Genomic DNA, 25,619 nt, shown 5'->3' with positions numbered 1-25,619 from the left:
TTTATAGATAGGAAACATCTTGAGTAATATATACATATAAATAGAAAGTATATACCGTCTCGATAGTAGTGGTTGAGCAATAGCAACTTAAGGCTCTCAGGTGATCGGCAACGCATAAATCGTATCTGCATGGAAGGTTCTCTTTTATACCTCTTTTTAACACCATTTAGTGACTATATGTAAATTGTGTAAATCTCGTTATAAGAGAACCACTCATTTTCAGCAGTGAAAATTTGTGTCACAGCTAATATTTTTCTCGAATTACGTATTTGAAATCTACAAAACTTTCTTGTAGGAAGAAACGTTAATTACTTACCATATCTGACTTGGAAGTTGGTCACTTATTTAACGGTGTGCCTATGTACCTAATTTTTTGCCGTTCGTTTCATCCTTCAGTTTGTTATCCTTTTCAGAACTACGATTCCTAATTCTTATTGCCAGATGACCAAAGAAGGACACGATAGTTACCACAGCTTCTACAACAGGACTATTTCACATAGCACGATCCTATCAAAGTACAGACGACTGTACCGCGATTGATATTTGTGCCATTACGACCATCATAGTAACGAAACACTAAATGAAGATATATATAATAGAACAAATATAAGTACGAACGCCGCATGAAATACATTGTGGCAAAATGGCCCCTGCACTGACCTCGTCATCGCTTACGCCTGGCGAATATCGGCTTGTTTTGGACTTCAGTTTGATGATATTAGCGATATTACGCACTGTGCTCGACATGGACTTCTTACGAATCCTTTTTAACAAGGTCGATTTCTCACAAGCACCTGCAAGATAATGAGTATATTGAAAATAAAGGTCTGTTCTTACCTAGAACAGGCTTTCGTATATAGAAAACACAATACGCCTTGATTTGGTGCATCGCAATACAAGAGCGACAAATTAAAAAACTCACGGCTCTAGCAGGATAATTACACGGAAAGGAAAGACAAGAGGTTCATATTTAGGACAACTACATTCGCCGAATCGGATGTCTGTAGTCGCGACGGCAGGTGCCTGTTTAGTTTGGGTCTGCAACCATCGTCCAGCGTTTAACACTTGAAGCGCTACTATCTATGGGCATTTGCAATCAAATAACGCAAAAAGTAGGTAGATTTCATTGTGGTAACATACGGTCTAGCTGAAATAAACTTGATTATAAATTAGTTTGGATATTGCGCATGCATGTGTGTTTAGCTACTACTGAATTACTAAGTTCACAAAATTTTGTACGCATTATTGTGCCTAAGGTTGTCTTCTCCCACATTGTAGTAGTGATACTAGCGCGTTCACTCACTTTCAGTGTCCGTATCGCTGCTATGGCCTTGAGAGGCCTGCGCGTTCCGAATCGCCGCTGCATACTGTTTCTCCAGCTCCGTCAAGCTTTGCTCCATCTGCATCCGCGATAGCCACCAAGCGAGCAGCCGGTACATAGGAATAGACTATATTAGGTCGCTACGTCTAGACCCGAAGAACCGAGTAAGTTACGCAAATTTAGGAAGTTGGTTAATTAGCAACTTGAACAAGGCCGAGAATCTCAGACCTTGTGATGGTGTCGTTACAGCAGCGAACTGTGAACAAGATGTTTCAAGAATTCATTTATTTAATCTAGAAATACGTGGCTAGCCGCAAAAGCGAACTAGCTAACCCCTAGCTCAGCCCGAAACTCCCGATAGTTATAGATGTTTTTACCTAACGACAAACGACAAATAAATTCAAACAAGTGGCACCTAATTTAGCTTTTAAATTTGACTAAAAAGCTGGCCAAAGAAAGCGTAATATAAATGTGCAATTCTGGGTCTGGCATTTTTTGCTAGTGCGAAATGAATGAACTACTTATTTACAGTTACCCAATCTTCACGTTTTGGAGTAGACTATGTGTTTTGCTTCTCCAGCTTCTAGCTATGATATAGAGGGCTCAAATATTCCCTATTTTCGAGTTTAGATGTCAGAAAAGACCTATATTTACGAAAACTCTTAGTTAATAGACGTGTCTGTAATATCTGGTATTCAGAACATTGGATGATGCGCTGGTGTAGAAACTGTTGTACGAAGATTACGTCGCACCCGGCCTTCTTTCGGCTTTCGCATACACTATTCCTCTCTCCGTACCTGAATTTACATAGCAGCAACAATGAACGACGCTAATAAGTATGAGCATAGGATATTCCAAACATGATTAGAAAGTTCCTAGTGCTCCTTCTGAAAAGGATGACAATAAAGGGCCAGGAGTCATTGACATCCTGTCGATAACATCGAGATATACCAAAATCGACAATCTTCCTACAGGGCTTGTAAACTCATCTATCAGATATGAGAATGATGATTTAAAGCAATCAAGTTATTTAATAACGATTGATGTAGGCGCAATAAAAGTTTTTTCCTGACTATCGAACGAAATTCCACATTTAATAATTATATTATCCTAAGGTGTACAATATGGATTAACGAGTCAATAGTGTGTTGATGATTACGACCTCACAAAATATTCGAGAGACAAAAAAGACGGATTATTGCAGACGTTTTTTTGTTGGAAAGACATACACTCTTCTTCCTACAACCACTGCTATTACCTTCCATCTTCCAGAAATAAGAATATCGAAGACGCAATTGAACGACAATCTCTGTCTTCTTGTCCGTACAAAGACATTTTTCATCTCACCTTTAAGCTAGGAGCAGCTACGACTGGTCATTTCCAATTTATCCGTGAGAGCTCAATATCTCTTCCGCTTACACAAGAACAATGTACACAAATGTAAAAGCAATGATATATATATATCATTGCTTTGCATATATATATATATATGTTTCGGTTAATACAGGATTAAGTGTTGCTATCTGAAATGTATTAGATCTGAAAAATTCGCTAAATCGAGAAGAAAGGGGCATGATGGCAGATTGCTTGGCGCTCTATACTATGCTTTTGTCTATTGCTTCTTTGCATGGTCAACATATTGAGATTAAAATTCAGAGTCAATATGTGCCTACCCACGTCTGTACATGTGGTCTATCGTCTATGGTGTAGCACAAGCATACGCCACAATATTTGAAGTTTTATTCGGAGCTCAATCAGACATTGAACTATTCGCAGATATTTTGTCACACAGGACATAACTACGATGACATAGAAGCGGGGCCGCTTATTAATTAAACGTAATAAATATATAAAAATATAAATTTTCGGTGGTCGGTAGACTAGTAGCCGTTATTTCATAATGCTCTGTGTATAACGCAGAGACCTAGCACCTGTTTCGATATTCAATGCAGTCTTCAAGCATTATACCAGAAGAGACTGGAATCTTGTCTAAGCGGATTACTTTTAATTACGAATAGATTCACATCGGCACGGTGGCGAAAACCTATCTACTATCCGGTTTGCCTCTTTAGTTTTATAGAAAATTAGCGCTTAAGTGCCATGCATAAGAACACACCTAAACAATGTATTGTAACCTTAAACTATGAGGTTGAGTAAAAAATTCCCGCTGGAGCTGACAGATGACGCCAGCGTCGAATCGGCTAATTTTATCTAGCCGAAACTTGCTAGGACGAATCTTTTGCCTGTTGGCCAGGTGCCCTGCTCTCTCGTGGAGCTGTTTGTTATTAGAAATGGTGATTGAATGCATTTAGACAGAGCTTGGAAAGATGCCTTTTTTACTATTTTTCTGCTGGAAGAGTACTGCCGACACAAAAAAACGTTTTCGAAGTTAAACGTTAACTTGCAGTAAGCGTCAACGCTCATTTAATCGCCTAAGAACCAGAAATTTCGACTTGAAAATGAAATCAGGCTTCGGACAATTGCAAAAAGCAAACGACGACAAATTGCAGATATTCCTGAACTGGAATACGGCGGAAAGGTGCCAGCCCGAAAGCTCTGCACAGCTAGGAATAACCCAGATAATTACCGTCAATGGTTTGTACGCAGTAGAAAATATCGAGGAAAAAAGAAAGCGAACCCCCATGAACTTAAAGACACTGATAAAAGCTATTGCCTAATGATGTACCTTTCATTGCTTGTACGACAGAAGCTATTCACATACGCGGTTGTTACCTGCGATGAAATATTGATCTTTTATGACACCCTTCAGGGAAACCAGAATTGTTAGACTCCGCAAGAAAAATATGCTTGGTTGAAAGCTGTACCTTGACGTGTGATGGGACTGAGGCCAGCGTTATGCAATGAGCTAATGAAATCTCAGGAAAAGACCACTGAGACCGTTAACGCAAAACAACTGACCCGTCTGAGGCACAAAATTTACAGAAACAAACTTCAGTGGTGGAGAGCACATGCAAAGTGATATTGCTGCATGACAACGCTAGACTGCATACCACTTTGGTGACATTCAATGAGAAACTCTCGACGTATAAGCTGCGTATCACCTTAACTACAACTTACTTTGATCGGAGCAGCATAACCAAGAACTTCAGGACCGAGGCCTTGGAGAACTGGATGGCGAACGATACTACTTTGATTAAGATGTGTTCGAAAATCACAATAGATTGTAACGTCGAAAAAACAAAAACTTTCTCACTCGGCCTAATATTTGGGGAAACGCCAATTGGGTCGAACGACAAACGTTTGCAAGTAAAATATATACATAGACTATGTTCTCCCAGCTATGCTAACGCCTGTTTTCGTTTTTACCTGGTAGAGGGAATCGTTGGGCGCAACATAGTGAAGTTCCAGCGTGACCGCGATCGAGGTCGGATGATTGTGCAGATCGATGAGCGCATCATCGCAGATGACAAGGTGTTTTTGGGTCAGAAGCTCTTGAAGCACTAGACGATATGCACCCCAAATGTTCCTGCAGTGTTAGGAAATCGACAAAGAGAAAAATTTACTTTAGCGTGGGCCGTGTCCAAAGAAAAGGTAAGGACACAAGTATTTTCTGCGTTGTGTCAACTGTGTTTGTGTAATACAGGTTTAATATTATTGCTCGATCTCTACTAAGAATTAATTGTTGCTGTCTCTTGATTCGAAGACTATTCAATAAGAAGCGAGTAAAATAGAACGAATCTCGACCCGGAAATATTGAGCTCCGTCAACTGGCGTGTGTAGATTGTTACTGTTGCATCGTTCGATGCACTGAGACATCTAAATTATGAATGGATTTTCTGATAAGCCGATGCTTGAAATGCACTAAGTCTAAGGTACTCGCAAAATTCAAGTTGCCCCTGATATCTTTCATTCGACGTCTTAATACTTATCGGATCTCTAGGTAGGTCTAATTATGTATAACCTGTTATATATACAAAATAGATTCCTATCTTTAACATAGCGTTTGTACTCGTTGATATCTGCGACCATCACATGAATTTTGTCAACCGGGTTCTTAGCAGGCGACACGTCATGAACCACGAAAAATGAAAAAATTGGAGTGGTTTACGGAGGTAAGAGTTGTTGTATATTCGAAACTTACAGTGTCAACGTCGCGCTACAAGCTTTATGTTCATTGAAGGATTCGCCATCTGCGCCACAGACTGTTACTCAAGATTCCAGGGAAATTATTTTCCACTTGATAAACTGAGTTTCATTAAGGGCCCTATGCCAAGATGAATAATAATAATTAATATAATAATAATAATAATAATGTTTATTATGATGTGGTGGAAACTAACTCATCCCGGAGTTTACGGGTGTCAACACTCGGCTGTGATGCATATACAAATATAATATTTGTTAATTTCGGTAAGATGAAAGAATTGTAAGAACGCATGCTGTATGATTTCAGTGAGGATTCAGTGAGGACTGTTGTTTTTGGGGGCTTTCACGTCGCAACAGCGACCCATTTTTGCACTCGGTTGTCTAAGGAAATCTCGTACGACCACCATAACACCGTAACATCAGCTTGTGGATCCGATCGAGCCGGAATATTACCCTAAGCGAATATATAGCCCTAGTAGTTTATGGTGTCGATTTAGTGGTCTAGCGCAGGTGGTGTCTGCTTGTAGACTACGGCTGATATGACCGTCCTGGTAAGTGGAGAAGACTGGTAAAAGAACCATGCATTGCGCTATCTCGATTAGTGAGCAAAGCTAAACCACTCTGACTGTGCAACAACTTTTAACCTGGCAGGATAAAAAGTACTGTTGAAAAGTTACAGTTAGAGTCTTTTTGATATCCACCACAGTCACGAGGTGCCGCCTTCATTCATTTCAATGGTTCAAATCTCAAATGCTCTGAGATCGCTTTTCGAAATTTGAAAAACTCCCGTACTGCGGACTTCTACAGCAGCAGCAGCAGCAGCAACAGCAGCAGCAGCAGCAGCAGCAGCAGGAGCAGGAGCAGCAGCAGCAGCAGCAACAGCAGCAGCAGCAGCAGCAATATATAAGTTAGCATCTAAATAGAAAAAAAAAATAGATATCATCGATACTAATAGTGTGAACTTCGTTGTTAAAGAAGTTCCAAAAATCAAAATTCACTATTGTGCATTTTATATCGATCGGTATAGAAAAAGGTGAAGCTGTACGGCAAATTTAAGATTTCAATACTGTTAAATATTCGGAACGTCTGAGATACTTACAAGTTTGAAATTTATTCTTTAACTAAATTCTATACGCGACAGCTAACTATTTCGTTTTGTATTTTATCAAACTTTTACTGAGCAATAAAGCACAGCATTTGCGTGCTGCAAAGGCAAGCACAAAGCAGATTACGTTTTACATTGAGTTACGTTTCATAATCATCTTAGGACATCCGATTTCATATATGCACCCGTCCATATATCTTGCCCGATGTCAGAGAGTAACAAAAAGTAGAAAATTCAAGAGTTTATTAGAAATGCGTACACGTACATCAGACTATATATCGTCGAAAACGTGTCGTACGTAATTGCCTCTGAAATCGTTTCAACAACTCTGTTAGCGTAACGCATCATTCAGGTAAAGCAGTGTCGGCAGTTGTGTTTTGTCACATTGCCGATAGGCATGACCATATATCAGAATTTGTCATAAATAATTATTTATAACAACGTTCGTTATTTAGTCTACAGCCCGCTTTTTAACATTGATCTATAGTAGGGTTTAATGAAGATCTGGGCAGTTCTTACCAGAACGTGATTGTGTACGGTCTAGCAAAGCTTCATGTTCGGACAGCGAACCTTAATCTTCGGCCTGTCGAACTTGACAGTAACGTAACCGTAAAGAATCGGCCTCTCAAACCCTAACCGCAGTCCTCTCTGAGAAGAAAAATGTTTCGTTTTGGTTTTGTTAAATGACTAATTTTTTCGCACGAAATCTACTTAGCTATATTTTTGACCCATGTGATCGCTTTAATTGTTAATGTCAAAGATGCTCTATTTGATGTCGAAATAAAAACGTTCTGATAATTTTGGCGTATCGACCATTGCCAAACCTCAGCTTTCAAATGACATTAATACTAACACATATTATTTAGAAGGTGTTAGTATTAATGTCATTTGTTGTTGGAAAAACGGTCAATACTTTTTCGACAATCCAATACGCGTGCGCCTCCATTTGAATTATTGTGCAAATGTACAACAACACTCATCTGAGCGCTTCGGAAACGTTATTACTATGCCAGTCGAAAGTTCTATCTAAACCTCGTGCCTCGTACTCAAAGTCTACAACCCTACAAGAACAGCTGACAATTTTATTCAGTTAAAAAAAAAACTGGCTAAACAGCTTTGAGTGTATGGATACTATATTTGAGTGGGACGGCCCATTCCGCTAAAGTTACCAGCTTCTACTGCGTGCAATAACTAACCGTTCGTTATAGGATCTTGGCCTTTTTGATACTGTAGCCGGGAGATCCATTTGCTATATGCACATATTGTAAAGACACGCATAACATATATATATAGGCTTCACCTCCTGACATCGAAAAACCACACATAAGTCAGTCGCAGCTTTTATTGCCGACATCCACAATCAATGGATGCTAACAAGGAAAATTCTAACGAGATAATATTCCGTCTCCGTAATGGTGTGCTATTAAGATGTTCGCCTACTGAACATAGGAACATGTACTTCCGGAACAATCAGACATTCCAAACAACACCTAGAAACAGTGTAGGACATAAAAAAGTATAATTTTTTGTTTTCTGGCCAGTAACTATTTTTAGGTCTGCCGTAGAAAAATTGAATTAACCATAGTTTATAACAGTCGTGTATTTACTTTTAACTGTTTATTTCATCGGTGTCCGTTTTATAATTGGGCTAACCTGTTGGCTCCAGCGATGTTGTATTTGCTTTTGTTGATTAAATGAATGTCGAGGGTCTCGTGAGCATCGATAGGCCGGCCCATAGACCACTCGAACACTTCATCAAAGCGCGCTTCATTCTGATCGACTCCGAGAGCGCATATCTTTGACCGATACGACACACCTGCAAAATGGAATAAGGTTCTAGTTTCAACATCATGTAATTTCAGGACGATGGTACAAGTTGAATATTGACGTATTTGTAAGTTGCATGGCCATGCCTAGTGGAATATTCAATTCGTTCATCGGCCGTCTCTTCAATTTTGTTAGAATTGAGGACTCTCGAAAGGGACGTGTTGATATACGAGAGTGCCACTTTAAATCTACTCGTATAAAAATATCGAAAAAAAAAATCACAACAACCTATTGGGACTAGAGAGTCAACGACAATCTAGGCTCTTGATTAATAATTGTTACATGTATGCATGAGTCGTCCCTAAACTAAACCTGCGATATGGCAATTTTTTCTCTAATTAAACGCTTCAAAGTGAAGACATTGACATGTTGACGCCGAAAGATGCTTGGTGTGTATAAGCAATTCAGCAATCAATAAGTGAGTGCAATGTTAAATAAAAAAGCAATCAGCTATTTTGTAATGGTGTGATAGCCTTTGTCGAACCTCGTAAGCCGAAAACCCGAGTCGAGAATAAAAATGGGTTTGTGCGTTGAAGCTCTAGCAGAAGATCAATCTTATGAATATGAAATCTTCTAATAAAAAGCGCATTCAAAATTGGTCCACTTTTGTGCTCGACAGTTAGGTTGCTCGATAAGGCAGAAAGGTAACTAACTAGCGTATATATGTCGAAACTCTATATGGATATGTTATATGAAATTGCTTCTATGATTAGAACACTACTTGCTATAAAATTGTAATCGTGTTATGTAAGAGCTGGTAGAAGTGCTGCCTACATAAGTAGGAAGAAGGGAAGATTTATGTTGTCCATATAAGACAATAGGTCCTAAACGCGCTACGCTCATCTTTGAATAATAATAGTAACAAAGGTAGACATATTGCGAAGCAGCGTTTATGTTAAATACCTTAAAAATCCCTAGGTTGTTCAAAACGATTCCTCTAAATAAAATATACGAATAAAAGCATACAGTAGTAAAATTATATATTAAGAACGAGTACATGTTCGAAAGTAAGTGTGCGTAATTGACATTTTACAATAACTTACTATCTCTAAAGTTTAATTTAGATTCGAGGCTAGTTTATTATAGTTAGCCCGTTCTCATTCAGTTACCCACGTTTACTTAGCCAAAATCTCTACCAAGATAGATTGCTGCACGGTGACTTGATGCAGCATTGACCTACGAGCAGTTCTTAATAAGCGTAAAGGCCATAAACATTGATTTCCATTTATTGTTAGGAGTAGAAGGAAGCCACCATCTGTCAGTCCTTCCAAAGTTAGGCTACGATTCAAATACGATTCATATATAAGATGTCTACATAGGAGTTAGCGAGTACATATGCAGCAAAATGAATCTTTACCGTCTCTGGATTTCGAGTAAAGTGTGCACACAGTGGAGCGTGTAGAAATGAAGTGAAATGATCAATGCAATTAGAACTTACAAACTTCAGGGAAGATTAATGTTTGGTGTAACCGCATGCAAAATCTTCCTAGTACTACCTAAATAATAGTAGTAAGCATTTTTAAGGAAAAAAAAATACTGAAAAATGCCATCAAATAATTAAGCTTCGGCAGGTGTCCTATGGGACCATCACGAACGGCCTATCGTTCCCACGAACAATTACAAGTGAGTGCTATAAAGCAGATCCTATCACAGAAGAATGAGAATTACAATATCGAAACAATGCGTCTCTTCCGCAACTCTCCCGTCTTCATCTACCTTTATATGTACATTCAGGTCGAAGAGCATATGATCGATTTTTCTTCAATACGGATAGAGTTCAAACTATAAAATATATGATTTAACAGTTTAAATGAGAAGCAATCAGCAACTGAATGGGAGTTACGTTACTTCATAATTTCAACTTTTTTTTTAATTGAAATTCGTAGTATAAGGACCTCTCGCTGTATAAAAAAAAAACTTTCATTGTATAATAGATTCACTCTTTCAGTGTACAGTTTAACGGATACAGTATATCATCTAAAGTTGAACCTGACGAATTCGTACAAATCAGAAGGGTAAATCCACACAGCCTTTCCTATGCAGCATTTCCCAAAGACGTCAAAAGCGTCTAAACTAAGTGTTGATAGTGGAGAGATTACACAACTGGTCGCCTAAGCTACTATCTAGACATTGCAGTATTTACGACAATTTTGAGACTGGTAGGACCTTCTTGCAGCGGGATTTGTTGGCAGCGTTTTTCTTTGAACCCATGTATAGTTAAAGTAAAAAAAAAAAAAAAAAAAAACACATATTGAAAACTCTAGTAACATTTCAACTCGATTAACTCTGATTAAGAATATAACAAAATTAAAGTTCGATTAAAAAAAATATTTGATTGCCGTCGTTTTTTTACCAGGTATGCGATGCACGAAGTGTATAAGGTATGTGTAGACATGGAGAGATTAATTTGTAAAGGTTTCTAAAGGTTATACATGATGCTATTCATCCGGGGTCCAACCTTCAGTTTACACTTCTAGCGGCTAAGTGGTCTCATTTCAATATTCGCATTTTATTCAGGCAGTACTTTTGTTTTATATCTTATATATATGACGAACATCTTTTACCTGACATCAATCTTATCAGGAAACAATTCAAATAGTTATACTATAGAGAATATTCGTTATTTGCTCAAAAGCATAAAGGACGTCACGATTATAGTCGTAATTAACACTGCGTAGATCCTACTGCAGGAAATTTTATTTTGCAGAAAACATGGCTGTCTTCGGTAACTTCATATTCTCTCCTTTGCGAAGTAGGCCAAAACACATTGGCCGTTGCTTGTTCTCGAAAGCTCAGTACATGCAGCTAAACATGAAACGCATGTTATTTAATAGACACAGCATGTTTGTATGCTTCGATATACGTTACATTTCTTTAATACTGTTGCGGTAAAAACACGTATAGAACATTTTTATGTCCGCTTCTGTCTCATACCCTTCAGTAAGAAGTGGTAAGAACAATGAACGCCGTAGGATTTTTCGTGGAAAGACTAAACTTCAAACTATTTTATTGCCGCAAAAGTATGACGTCTGTGATTTTTGACAGTGAATTGTTTTTGGCTTGATAACAACCATTTAGCATTCTTTAGCTTTTCGCCGGTTTTTTAACAATGGCGAGTCCCCGACGGATGATAGTGTCATATTAGCTTTTGTATATTATAGGGAAACCGTGTTGAATTCATATTTTTATGCTCCCGCCAACGAATGTCCAGTAAAAAGTAATATCGTGATTTTGCTATGAATAATAATCATAATTGCAATTGATTATAACAATATCAAGACGGTGAAATCCAGAGGGTCTACAACGCTTAATTTTCGTTTGGATAAGTTCACATCAGCACAAACTTAGACCACCATCTCAGGGCAGAACTAAAGATTTTGTCGGACAGATAATACGTCTTGAGATGTAGTAAGCACAAACTTGCCCCCCAAACAAAATAGTGGTAGGCAAGTTCCCAACTAGTGTCCTTCGAAGTCGTTTTCTTTTTACCGGCAATGCGATCAAGGGATTTGATCTAATCCTGCGATATCGCTACCCAACCCTAATAAGCCCTTCCCTCTCCACACACGATAAACTTCATCTACTAAGGGACACTACTTCTTCCAGAAAAAAATCCTACAAGACGAGCTCCTGTAGAGCGTCGTAGAAATCCTGCATTCGGCTCATCCTCAGAAGCTGTTTCACCCCGCTTTCCATGTCAATAAATGCTTAGCAAATATTAACCAGCTGTGGATATATAATTGTGTTATTATTATCATTAGTTTTGTTCTTGCGTAGGAAATTTAAACAGGTTAGCTGAGGCGAGGAAAAGGTAATAATAAATAATAGTGAATCACTATAGGGTAAAGTACGCGTCTCGAAAAGGGCTAACTTTAAACTTCTGATACATCTATTCCGGCTTCGCAGTCCCTCTTTTCCTTGCTGCTGAGGAGACCCAGATCTGCCCATTAGCTTCGTGACAGGCGAAGGAGCGTCAATCCGCTTTCTTCTAGTCGACGTGGCTGACTAGTAGGAGCTGCGTTTCTTCATTTCCAGCATCTCATTAGGCGCATCGATGCGACAAACGTGCCCTGCATTCTCTTGCCCAACGACAGCATCGCGTATTTGTAGCAGCCTGTTTAACAACGTAGTAACATAATAGCATGGCTTTCCGTTTAAAATATTCTGCGACCCCTGAGGTATCCATTGAAGCTATTGACGATGGCAACTAGCTTGAGTGAAGTAATCAAAAGCTTTTGTTGAACTGAATCAAAGTAGTGCACATGCTTCTATACCTAATATGGGTATTTCGGCGTGGAGATTGTCGAAAACCCCTTAGAAGTTCGCCTGCTCCACATAATAGTGGAATAAAAATGCCCTTCGAGCTACCGTTAAGTGCTTTTCCAATGAATTTCTGATAAGTGCAATTGGAAGGTTATAGCATCTGATATGAACAATACTTTAAATGAACATTGTCTTCAAAAACAAGCTCTAATGTAAGAAGGTCTTTGAGAAAATCGCCAAATTAATGCAAAACATTTTTTTCTACGAAAAGCACCACCAGTTTACAGCAGTCGATGGATCTTGACAAGCTGAGTAAAAATGTAATATAATTAATTTTATAAAATTGATATTTCGGCGTGAAGAAGGCTAGAGTGAGTAGTTCTTTCGCTTAGGCGACACTTATATAGATTTTTTTTTACATGGAAGTCTGTGTTGAGAAGATAGTTCTTGGTGCCTATTAAAAACTCTCGACGAGCTGAATTAAAATGCAATACATGTTTAGGTAGCTAAATCTCAGCTATAATCTAAAGCTGACCAAAGGCTCTGAAGTTTGTAGGAACCGTTGTCAACGAAAAGGTGTTGGTAACTGGCTATCTCGTCAAGCATTTCTCAGACCTAAAATTGTTGATCCTTTTCTCTGAGAGCAGGCTTTTAAATCTAGGTTTAGTGCGATTGGATACGAAGTGTCATAGATGATGACGTTCTGCATAACTTTTGCATATCGAGCGCTCTAAAGTCTATAATAATATATTATTTGAATGCGGATAAAAGCTTAATATTGCTATTCTTGACCTTTTTGAATGTTAAATTACATGCTCGTAAGTGACAATTCGTTATTTTATATATGTCTCTTCGTTGTACAGTTATTCTTTCATTATCATGCGAAGTAGATAATGGCCTATTATTGTATTAAAGGATTTTCTTACCTTCATAATATGTTCTAAGTGAATCTTACTTAGAGTAGAGTAAATTTAAGGGAACTACTTTATAGTTAAAGGAAATTCTATGGCTGTTGTCTCTGAAGCCTCTAGCTTACAATTTCATTGCAAATATTGTTAGACGGTACATGTTATCGTGCCTATCTTTCGGAGGGCTTTGGAATCTTAGGTTACAACAACCTATTGGTACAGAAAATCGAAACTGGTCTTTTAGCCCCCTAAAGCTAACGATGAATGCTAAAAGCACGCTCCTTGTAACTCAATAGAATGCTATAATTTTAAACTTCGGAAACTTTGTTTGTGTATCGAAGTTTATATAATGCATGTTTGTTATGTCGATATTTAAGTTACAAATATATAATCGATAATGCTAAGCAGTGGTCTCTCAGTATTCCGACTCGGTTGAGTTATATTGTAAATGCTACAGTGTAACTATAAGATGTGAACAGGCCTTAGTTACGCTTGGAATAGTAAACAACAAACTTACAAACTACATAATAATAATGGTATGACATTAAGGAATTGGTTAGAAGACGGCTATTATCAGTCTTGACGTTCAGTGGTAAGTTTCCCTACCGTAAGTAGCTTTTGAGCTAATACATTTCTGTAGAGAACAATTCTTATGTATCAAAGCATTTAATGTACGATCATCTCTCTGCTTTGTATGGTGCAATGAACATTGGTTGCTGATCTAGAACTGTATTGCGCTCCTTACTACCCGCGTTCGGTCTTTCACAAACATAAGACATACATAGATTTACCAAATATACACCAACCTTACCTCACTTCTAAGTAGTACCTCACTTCAAAGTATTATCTTCCTGTCATATTAGGACGGCAGCAGTGCAGAGAAAAAAAATCATTTTAAATTACTTGCCGTTACGGGCGATGACGTGAAGCACAACGTAGTGACTTTATGCAGGTCTGAAGATTTCGCTTGAATTGAAGACAATTAAATTGCGCATTGCGTCTAGATTGCCGACCGCAAACGTTTTAAAACAGAAATTTACAGATATTTAACAAACAGCAGTTGTCTACTATCACCTACCTGCCATAATCTGGACCATTTTGTATTGGGTGCAATTATCTCTAAAGATTTCCTTATCAACTGTTAATATCCTATGAAATATGAAACATTTCTGACGTAACCGAAACGACAAGTCCCATGATAGTTAACCCAGACGCTCGTGTCCACAATACGAATGTAACGCTTACGGGGTATACGTAATTTTCACTACCTGCTCGACACGTCGATATAGAATACCACTATATTAATATACAGGCTCGATATTGTGTAATTATAGGGTTGAGTCAATCATCTTTTGCATTAAGGCCTTAATTCCCGTAGACTTTACCAAACGCATCGCCGATATTTTGTACGGTATAACATTTCACTATACCTTCTATACAAACAGCAACGTCGACTTTTGGATCTTCCGTGCAACCTGACAGATAACGGTGCGAAACTACTAAATATAATACTTGAAAAAAATCATCTGCAAACAACATGTTTTCTATGTTTACTGGGTTCGCATCATAATCTACTATAATAATAATAATAATAAGACCTAGAAGTCAACGTTACTATATATATATATATATATATATAAGGGGCAAATATATTTCCCTCCTAAAATGTCAAATATTTATATAGGAATTCATGAAGTAGGTAGCTTCTTTCACTATAATCTCTCATTAATTTACAAGTTCGCTGTCGAATAAGCAAGATATTCAAATTTGATATGTCTAAAAATCCCTTTCCCTTGTAATTACCAAGTACCATTATATCTGGTTCAGCGCAAGTAAATCCATACAATACTCACTATCTGGGCCATACTTATGTGCTTTGTTACTTACGCCAAAGCCAAAAAAATATTATTTATTTATTTTTATTGTCTAAATAGGCTATTTTTTTTTTCGTAAATAAATAGGAATGGAAAGGTACCCACTGAACCAACAAGCAAGCACACGCAGCTGCTACGCAGCAATACACCATCTTGGAAGAACATCATTTGCTAGGGCCGTCAGCCTTTGGTAGTTGTGTTCGAGACTACCTTCTATCCAACACATTGTGCCATGCTTTCCGGCCTTACCGCAATAATAAGTTAAAAAAAAAAAACCAATAAAGCGGTCAATTCTCGAGACACGGGCGCTGGAACTTACTGAAAATGTTACCAACGGATTGCTGTGAGCCCCCTTTAGTCTGGAGGGGTCATGAAGGTACAGTGTAGAACTTCCGAGGAACTCAAGCTCGGCTCGAGATAAACCCTACGCTTCGTATGGTAGAGAGACCGACGGTCGTCAAATGCAATAGCTACAGAAAATATCGTTTTGCCTTTGAAATAACGTGGTTCCAATACAGATCCAACCTGCAATGTGTCTACCCTACAACTCTCATGATACTATAGCCGTAACTGTGAGAACTTACTTCAAATCTCATTTGTAGCAACCGCATAACAACGAAAATAGAAACACATTTCGGGAAGGACTGAAGTTTGAGAAGATGTTGAAGACGACTAAACTATGGCCAAATTAGAGCTTTGAGATACATTCGGTCTTACTTAAACGCTTATTTACAGTATAAAAGCATACAGCGAAGAGACGTCACATATGAACACGAGCAGAAACGAATGGGTATTACTTTTTACACCCGAAGGCGATGATAACAACGAACGGTCACTGGTAAATGAGAAGCCTTTCAGTGGCATCGGCGTAGACATGTAAGACGTAAACGCGCTCCATATGCTGGACACAAATCTAGCGTAATGTGCGTCGACCCACGGAGCCTTTATTGCTTCTGTAGTTAGCGGCTCTGCAGCCGCTAACGAAGGCAAGATTACGTAAACTAGTTATTTTCATATCACGTATACAGTAGATCTCGCGTTAAAGCTTGACAGAAGAGATACTGACAGAGCGAAGGGGCCGTCATTGAGTGAAACGTAAGGATCGATGTCGAAAACTGCAGTACAGATTAACATTTTTGCAGAAATATTACAGTCATGGTTTTAGTAGTCCTTAAAATATCGTACAACTTATAAGCATAGAAAAGAGAAAAATGCCAATTTAGGTGACGAATGAGAAGGCACACTTGTCCAAGTATTAAAAAAAAAACTAATTCACAAGAACAAATATTTTTTTTTAACAAAAACGTTCAAAGCCGTTGTCATGTGAACATGATAGTGATCCTGCTGATACCTGAAAAAAGATCACTGCGTGTCGATTCAGATACGATATAACGATTACTTGACAGCGTAACATGGCTGGTTTAATACGCTTGTATTATAATTGTGCGTATATGTGTGCGGCATTTTGGGCAACATCTAAAAACTAGAGAACGGTGCCATAGTTTTGGTTTATGCAAATGATGTCCTACAACGGCAGCGATTAAAGGGAGACCTAATGTGTCACTTCAAATTATTTCCCACGGAATCCGTCAAAATCAGCAACGCACTCCACCTTAAGGCACCTCGATGAACCCCGTAGCTCTTGGGTCACTTCGGTCGTAGGCTTTAATCAGTTGTCCTGGTGCCGCGGAAGAAGAAACGAAAAATCCATAGCCAGAAGCCGAAAAATAACTGAATTATCGTTAGCCTTGTGAATTATTTGACAATATTATAGTTCCTAGGAAAATATAGTCCATATTAGTATACGTAGCAGCATTTCGCCCATAGCCACATAGAACATCAGCAGTACTAACGTTCCCATTGGTTCGTTTCTGAAACGCTAGCGAGTACATTAACAAATGGCGTCCTGGTAAAAATTCTCTTACGTACAAACAGATACATATTAGTTTCAGTCTTAGAAAGTTGGATTCATTGCAGTGAAGTATAATAGTAACAAACTGCGAGGATCGATGCGCATCCTGCGCCCTCAGTCTGCGGAAATCCCACCGCAGTACCCTTTTCTCCTCACGAAAGCCTTGTTACTGAAAACTAATTCCTAGCGTCGATTTTCCTATTTCAGTTAGTCACAATGACCCAGGTTTGGCTCAACGTAATTTAAGGGAACAGGCTGAATAAGTGGTGAGACATTTAACATGTAAAATTTTTCATTAAATTTAAGAAATCCGATATAATAAGACAGTTTTTAACTAAAAGTGGCCAGGAATATCTGTCTCAACATTATTCTGTGATTAACAGATTTCCAACGTAATTTCTATTTTACGCAAGTAAACTACCTTCTTCCCACGAATCCCATGTCGTCCATAAATTCTCTATGATTCGCGAATTTTTATACATTTGTCCTCGGGTACCGATTAATTTACAATGCATTTTTTGCTTGGCTGATTTTCACAGCTTTTCTGATAGTTTCCAATTTGAATAATAACCGATATATAATAACAACAAAGTATTAATTTATGATTTTTCTAATATAAAATCTATCGGCGATTTTCGTAACGGATATATTCAGTTACATACAATTGTCGCAGTGCATCAGCATTTGTTCTTCAATTGACAGCCATTTTATAAATACCCAACCATAAGGACATCGTCTAGAGACAGACACGTCTAGAACATGTTCAATTCCAGCACCAGCAAGGTAATAATACAAAGAAAATTTCCGTCTCATTTCGAGCAGAGTGCCACTATAAAAAATCTAAAGATATAAAATAGGATAGACTGCGGATAGATTTGCTAAGGCTACCACAATGACGACCATTGCCTATGTTATACCAACGTTTCACCTGTACGTAGTTCTGTTCTCGAGAAATGATCATAAGCTAAAAGACTGTTCGTTTCAGAGACTAAAGGTACTTAGTCATAGAAAATGCGGGCATTTGTTATTTCTGGTGAACTGTTACCTGGGTTGTTATTTGTAATAAGCCAGCAGTGAATCATTCGATCATATGGCTGGCTTCCAGCCCGAAATGACCCTGAGTCTATGCCTGCGTTTGAGCCTAGACTACAACATGTTCTCAAAATTAGTAAGCACATACGTTACTCACTAAGCTATCACGGGAACGTTTCGATTATCGTATTTGATTTTTGTCCTAAACGCCTCTATTTTTAATAGCAGCTTATATAGTACACTTCCAACTGTACACTGAAGTGTCCCATATGCAATAAGAAGCGATTTCGTCCTATTGCACACAAAAACGTAATCTTTTCTATTTAAACGGCCTGATTCAACTCGAATAGAAGTCACGCACAAGGCTTAGTTACCAATTCTAAAAAATCTATATAATTAATTTCACACCGGCTTATACATTTAATTGTCATACAAATCTTTTGCATGTGATATTTTTTCAGCACGGCCTCGTGTGTCTTTCCTTGATTTTCTCGACAAGAAGTGTCTTGAATGGCTGTTACTTTTCAGATAAGTTACGTTAGTGAGCCTTAAATCCGTAGGAGTTGGAACACCGTAAAAAAAGAAGGTCCTGTAATATGAAACAAACCCAGTTGGATGAATGGCGTTACTTCGGCCGGTTTCCAGCGTCCTTCCCTGGCTAGTCCCCTAAAATAATTTAGAACAGTAGATTATTGTTTAAAAAATACCAGTTTAGCGAGGTTGTATATAGAGACGAGGTCAGGCATTGGCCAAATAAAAATTTGCGGTCACCGATGTCGTTGTTATTGGATGGAACTTTTTCATGTCCACCTAATTAAGCCAAGACATACTAGTTCCTTGCTTCGAAACTTAATTAAATTTATTTTTATTAGACATCAATTTATGTAGAAGATCTAGGGGTCGACGTATCATAGTGTTAGTGATATTAGGAAAACGATCTTCCATGGTAACTGTTTATCTGATTTTTAAGTTTGCCGCGCCGTCCATTAATGCGAGTAGCCACAAGAAGGGTCTAATAGCCGTTGTTCTTTGTTGCGTTCTACTTATACTCTTTACCTATTTCTTTTTGAGCACAAAAGGCTTGGTAATGTTCGATTTCAGATTTATCAAACTGATCTTTTCTTTTAGCGCTAGCACTGGCGAGTTAGCAGACGTTGTGGCTGTCCCGATCTAGTTGTTCGTGATGAACGATTGAAAGTAAGTGCTCTGTTCAGGTAGGCTTTGTCGGGTTTGTCTGAAGTGCTTTGCATGACTCTTTTTTCCGTCATCAATTCGATTCTATTGTCATTATAATGGACCGACTGCATCATTCTTCATTCAACGGGAACCGAACCGGCTGAACGAAAGAGTCTAAGCTAAATAAGCTGAAGATTCAGTGTATGTTTTTGGCCGTTTTGTATTGCTGACCAGTGGCGTGTTTCATTATATCTCGATGTTAGGAATCTTTAACTCGACAAATACTGAACGCTGTCCTTGTTGTTTGCGTTCTAGCTTGGAAAAAATAGATTTTCTAAAGACAGAGAGAGGGTAATTGAGTCACTCGCATTGCAAGACACCTGCAAAACGTTGCCGAGCCGATTTAAGGAATGTTCCAGGTTTTTTGACCAAATATATATGCTGCTTACCTTCATAGTGTCTTTTAACACGTACGTATGCGCGAACACACAATAGTAACGGAGATGTTGTGACTTGCTCCAGTAGAAGAAAAGGTCGTTGAAAATGACCTATTATAGCTTTTGTCCACATTGGACGTTATTACACAGCATTAGGAAACGCACGCATAACGTCACGGCTGTAGTGCAGGCCAACGTCGTGGACCATGCACCGCATTTGTTAGCTCAAATGTAATAAGGAGGACCAGTACAGCTAAAGCCAATTCGTCCAAAAACAGGCACAGGCATAAAAAAAAACTATTTACTTGGGCACGGGCTAGACCTAAGTAAAAACGCAAAATAATTGAAAAAGCAAGTTATAATGCAAATATTGCAAATATTGAAAAAAGCATTTGAAACATTTGAGAAATGTTTCAGATGGAGGGTAGATCAATCTGGTTACCAAGAAACCAAGACAAAAAGGGCTAACGTTTTTATATATTTAAATTTCTCTTTATTCGTCTAGCGAGCTTTCACAGGTTAGGTCGGGTAACCAAAACAAACGGACAGTCTTTTTGAGGCTATTTATAGCTTACTTTCGATATAGATAAATCTTATCTTGGTAAAGGAAAAAAGGGTAGACATTAGAGGCGTTTATTTATTGCTCACTACAGCCAAACATTGTGTTCATTATATAGTCTGCCCCAAACTTCTCAGCCTTTCCTTATTCTTCTAATATTATATCCTAACGTCAATTATTTTCCTTTGATAAATGCATAATGGGCCAATGTAGAGACTCCGTAGTATTCGCCATATTACTCTCCTGCCATCCTGGGATTCAATAGGTACAGAAAAAAGTGTATAATAAGTGTTAGACTTTGTAAATGTCTGTCACGCGCTGAGTTGTGATAATTTATACACGTTATTCACATAGAAATGTAAAATTCTTCTCTAATACCAGCACGCACGCCTGTTTAGAAGGTTCTTTTCCGACTTTCCGTTAATCCATTATTTATGCAAGAGGAAAGACCGCTCTTATTTTACCAAATCAAACACTCACTCGTTGCCTCCGTTGTTAACCTAGCCCCTACAATTTCGAGTGTATCTATATATGCGATGAGTGTATTTATGTTTCCACCTAGTCGATGATTAGATTCGAACGACAAAACAAAAGATACACCATTGATTTATAAATTGAAATCGATATTATATTGCTACCATGTCATAAAAAATGCTGCTAATTTTGTCAGACTAATCTGGCCGTGCAAAAGGTGGATCTATTTTAGACTAGCCATCGCCATTCCACTACCGACAATACCCCTATTCGAACGTGTGGTTTTTAAAAATCGCAATTTTGTGATGAATGATGAAATGAAACAAATGTAATGGAATACAATATTCATACGAATCTGGTGGTTCACTAATGAAGCCTTCTGATAGCTCATCGGTCAGAAGGACACGTAATTTACGTGGTTACGAGGCGATGCACGCGCACCTTACGGTTTTGGTAATAATGCTCAAAAAGACCCCAAAGCCGGAACTTGTAAGACGTTCCGGGCGTGGGTTGGCCCGGAGAAAGAGCAAATAGCGCATTTTAAATGCGTGTTAGCCGAAATAAATGAGTTCCGCCTTCGCGCCCCAGCGCTCGTCTTGTGCGACTTGCAACCCGTTCATCTAATTAGTGAACCTAATAGGCATGGTTGAAGAGGCCACTATGTACAACTACGAAGGCATCCCATCATAGAAAATTCCTTAAAGTAAGCACTCTACATGTATAACTCTAACCGAGAGCGTCAGGATTTAAGGATTCAAAGAAAACACATATTGAAAATACGCGGCCCTTCTTCTTACGAACACCCAAAAGAATGTGTGTTAATGCAATCATATATATAGTAATTTATCAACACCCCTATAATGGACTCACCTTATCGGTTTTACTGTTTAATGAAAGTCATCATAACTGATGATCGCGAACGTCGTTTCTGCGCATTTCCTTATCTAAATCTAGAGAGATAACACGCCAAGGTACGGTGGATTTTATTGATAGTCCTGTAGAACCTGTGGTTTTCTCCTATGAAAAAAAATACAACATCGACACACATGATAGCCTCAAATAGATCCAACTGGTGCAGGCTGCGCCAGTCTGGTGCAGTGTCAAGTGGTGCAATTGGATCAAGAATTACCCGAAATAGTTCATCGCCATTGAGCCCGGCTGCTCAGAAGTTTAGTCAGCTACGCACGTGTCTATGAATTCAAGCACTATTGCAATTATCTGAACGGAATCCGTAGGGATAATGTTATGATGAATAATAAAATAAAATTACGATTGCGTATCTCTCGACATTCTGCTTTTCCCTTAATTCTACAGGATCCCTGTTCGCTTTGTCCAGTAACTGACAGTATGTACATGTTAGCCATTGAGGATATTTCAATGAAAACAGCACATTAGAGTCGTTCACAATCGTATCCCGTGTATAGTATTGTAGCCAGTTGGGGTCGCGATCGCAGCACAAGTAAGCGCCCCAAATCTGGGCTCGATGTCGATCAGTCTGTACGGCTTACAAGTGCGGATGCACATGTGTACGTCGATATGCAGGCGTGCAATGCAGTGTAAGAATAAGCCTTTTTCTCATCTTCCCAAGTATCGTAAGCTATCCAACATTCAGTCAAAACGCCGTTAATATCAAACGCGGCAAACATCCGCAAATTGCTATATAAATCTAGGGATGACACGATAACTTCTGACGAATAACGTACATAATTATAAGCACTTTGTTGCTTTCTCCAGAAAGAGCGTAAAATCAGAATATGCATCGCTGACCAAATTTAGACCTTTGGTATATGAATTGGGTAAATCGGGTCGGGTCGCAGGCTTATCGCAGAGAAAGTTGATTATTGTGTATAGAGATCTATGCTAACCTAGCTAACACTGCTTTGTTAGGGTACAGCATGGGCGACAACAATTAATGTCTAACGCAATTCACCATCACGTTTCTTTACCTTAATAAAGTTTGTTTAAAGCGATGGCAACGACGTGATAGATTTTATTTCCCTAATATTTTCAGTAGTTACCTGTTGCGTGTCTTTGAACAAGTAAACAATTATCATCTCGATACCCATGACGAACATTAGCGCGCTGAGACGCATTGGGTAGGTTAAAGCATAGCTTTCAAATGTGCATTTAATAAATATGTAAAAAGGAACTGGGCCTTTAGTCAAAGATTACATTATGTATTCATTATATATTAGAATAGGTAGATGGCTAGGCTTTTTCATTATTTCACCTATAGTTTGGCGTATGATATTGGAGGGATAGTGTATTCATGTCATGTTATTTTACAGTTTATTACAGGGCAACGGTAACGTTAGAGTTGTTTGTTTCACGCCGGGCATGTATCCTGTAGATGTTTGCAGGGTTCAAGCAAGGTATCACTGACCAAAAAAGCTCCTGATTATAAAACGCCACCGAAAGACTGTGCTGAACTTAAAATTTTACCAAGTAGGTGTTTTTCTAACTTGCGGTACGGTTAAGCGAAAGTTATGATGAGCCTTTTCTCATACCAAAAAATTTAACGAGTCGAACGTTTAAATTTGAGGTTATTTAGGAAAAGTATTTATTTTGGTTTAAATATGTCATATGAATCGTCTAAGTTCATAAATGTTCTACGGCATCACCCACTAACGTTTTATTTAGTTATGATATCAATGATAGGAACTTATTCACAAGAGCGATCTCATTGAACGATGTGGATTTTTAGCTAATAAATCTGTAATATTTTACTATTTAGAGCATAATTTTACCAAATTTCACTCAATTTCTATACTATTCGAAAGGAAATTTCGGTTGATCAAAGCCGCTTATGTACTACGCATATGTTCAGACCTATCAAACACACCTTTGAGTTCATTTGTCTGTGTACGTTCGTGTCTCAATTGGATAGCTGGTAAATTCAATCGCAAAAGGACATAGGTTATTTAAGAATAGGGAGCTACATTGAGTGTTGATTTAAGGGTTAAACAACAGATCTCGAAATATACTAACGGAAAAGCTATTTTAAGGGTCTAGTGGGTAACATTGCCGTATATGAAACAGCCATGTGTGATTTTTCCTTTAGAGCTGGTTCTGTAAGGTCAGCGGTACTATCCTTAAATGGTGATCCATCAAAAATAAGTTTTCTTGTCTGAACCAGAATATGACAATTTTTCCACAGGAAACAAAAGCGATTACACAGTACCACATAAACTCGGCTACGATCCTTAAGTAACAACAACACTTCCAGGGATCTCGGCACTGCAATTAAGTAGGGAAAGGGCGCTAGCAACAATTTTAAAATAACGTTGGGCTTTTTTTTGCAGTTGCAGCTCTCGAATCATCCAAACCTTGAGTCGTGAATCTTAAAGACAAAGAATAGTGGCGGACTATTCGGAATTTATGTCGTAACACAGGTTTCTCCTTGGTTTGACGCAGTTAAGGTGACTCCTTGCCTTAATCGTGATCTGCACCCAACGATTATTTCTCCTTTATGCTAATTTATGATCTCGATAGAATTATTACGCTGAAATGTAATTTTTTGATTTTGAAAGCTGTATTTGCTAGTATGACTAACTTACCCCTGTTATAACTTTTGGGGATGACCTCAAGGAGCGCCACGTTTTGCTAGGCGCCTAAATCTCCAGACACCCAAAATTCTCCATGCCAAAAGCCATGAAATGTCTTTTCGATATTCAACCTATCAGGAGACGAGCTCAAGCGTAGAACGGTTCGCAATTAAGTTCAGGACACGCTCTATGTGCATGTATATAAGTATTAGCGTGTGTGTAGGGTACCGTCCTCGTGCCTGCCCTCGAAAAGTGTGCTGCTGACTACGTACAGTTCTATTTATATGATGAACGGCGCATCAGACGACAAGCTCAATATGATTGGGTTAGCAACAAATGTAAGAGCTTATATGCTGAACGGTAACTACCGTCAACTGTATAATAGGTCTGGTGGTGAAGTGGGTTGGACGGGCTGCGGCTAGGAAAAGCTAAAGTACGTTTTTCAGCGAATAGCGTGTGGGGTTACTATTCGAATGAGAACTAGGGAACGACGTAGGAAGATGAGGTTCCAAATTAAAGTAGACGAGCATCAAACATTTGAAGTGAGTACGAAGAGCTATGGAACATTATTTAAGATAACAATTCTGCTTATTGTTTAACATTGTATGTAGATATTCGATGCGGATATGTTTATCAGCTACGACTATTTTGGTTTAATTCGCTTCCTACGCCGAGTCGCTAGCTGAAGAATCAACTGGCCTTCACGAATATTGTGTAGACATGAAATACTACTAAACTTTTTTAAATCATCTAGGGAATCAAACAATTTCATTCACAAATTGGAAGAAAATGCTACCCATTCTTTGTAAAAATAACATATTTACCTATAACATCCCTGACGGACCTAATAGAACTTTAGAAGTTAATTATGTCACGTCCTAACCGTACGGATTAAACTGTACTGCATTATTGACGGCACTGAAGTGAATGGAGCGCATGGTAAGATTATTTGATAATAGAAATCTTTGCTAAATTACTTTCAACCGGGAACCAATATCCCTCTTCGTCAAAATCATTATGGGAAATTATGATTAGCAAGCACATACAAATGCTCGCGAATGTGTATTAGTTCTTTAATG

The 25,619-nt window shown here is 38.4% G+C and overlaps 1 protein-coding gene and 1 long non-coding RNA gene across 13 annotated transcripts in view; one reads left to right on the top strand and one right to left on the bottom strand.

Moving 5' to 3' along the window:
* The window catches only part of mfr (ferlin family C2 domain-containing myoferlin misfire), a 90,105-nt gene that overhangs the window by 54,276 nt on the left and 10,210 nt on the right, over nucleotides 1-25,619 (bottom strand). For 10 of the 12 annotated variants that reach the window (XM_086978768.1, XM_022790513.2, XM_022790511.2 and 7 more), the window contains exons 2-5: nucleotides 8,187-8,349; nucleotides 4,649-4,808; nucleotides 1,304-1,400; nucleotides 661-794 (exon numbers count right to left, since the gene is read on the bottom strand). In XM_086978768.1, coding sequence (XP_086834894.1) covers nucleotides 661-794; nucleotides 1,304-1,400; nucleotides 4,649-4,808; nucleotides 8,187-8,349 — 554 coding nt within the window. Of the gene's footprint in view, nucleotides 1-660; nucleotides 795-1,303; nucleotides 1,401-2,023; nucleotides 2,043-4,648; nucleotides 4,809-8,186; nucleotides 8,350-25,619 lie in introns of those variants that run through there. The other 2 variants (XM_086978772.1, XM_086978773.1) reach the window with 2 other exon arrangements.
* LOC147757651 (uncharacterized) lies at nucleotides 1,351-6,662 on the top strand. Its single transcript, XR_015320057.1, has 4 exons — nucleotides 1,351-1,485; nucleotides 4,656-4,873; nucleotides 5,736-5,979; nucleotides 6,135-6,662. It is a non-coding gene; the product is annotated as an uncharacterized LOC147757651 (long non-coding RNA).

The sequence above is a fragment of the Varroa destructor genome, unplaced genomic scaffold (assembly GCF_002443255.2).
Source record: "Varroa destructor unplaced genomic scaffold, Vdes_3.0 BEIS01000002.1, whole genome shotgun sequence".
NCBI classification, from domain to species: domain Eukaryota; kingdom Metazoa; phylum Arthropoda; class Arachnida; order Mesostigmata; family Varroidae; genus Varroa; species Varroa destructor.
Note: the sequence above shows the minus strand (reverse complement) of the source record. Positions and strands in the feature narration are given on the sequence as shown.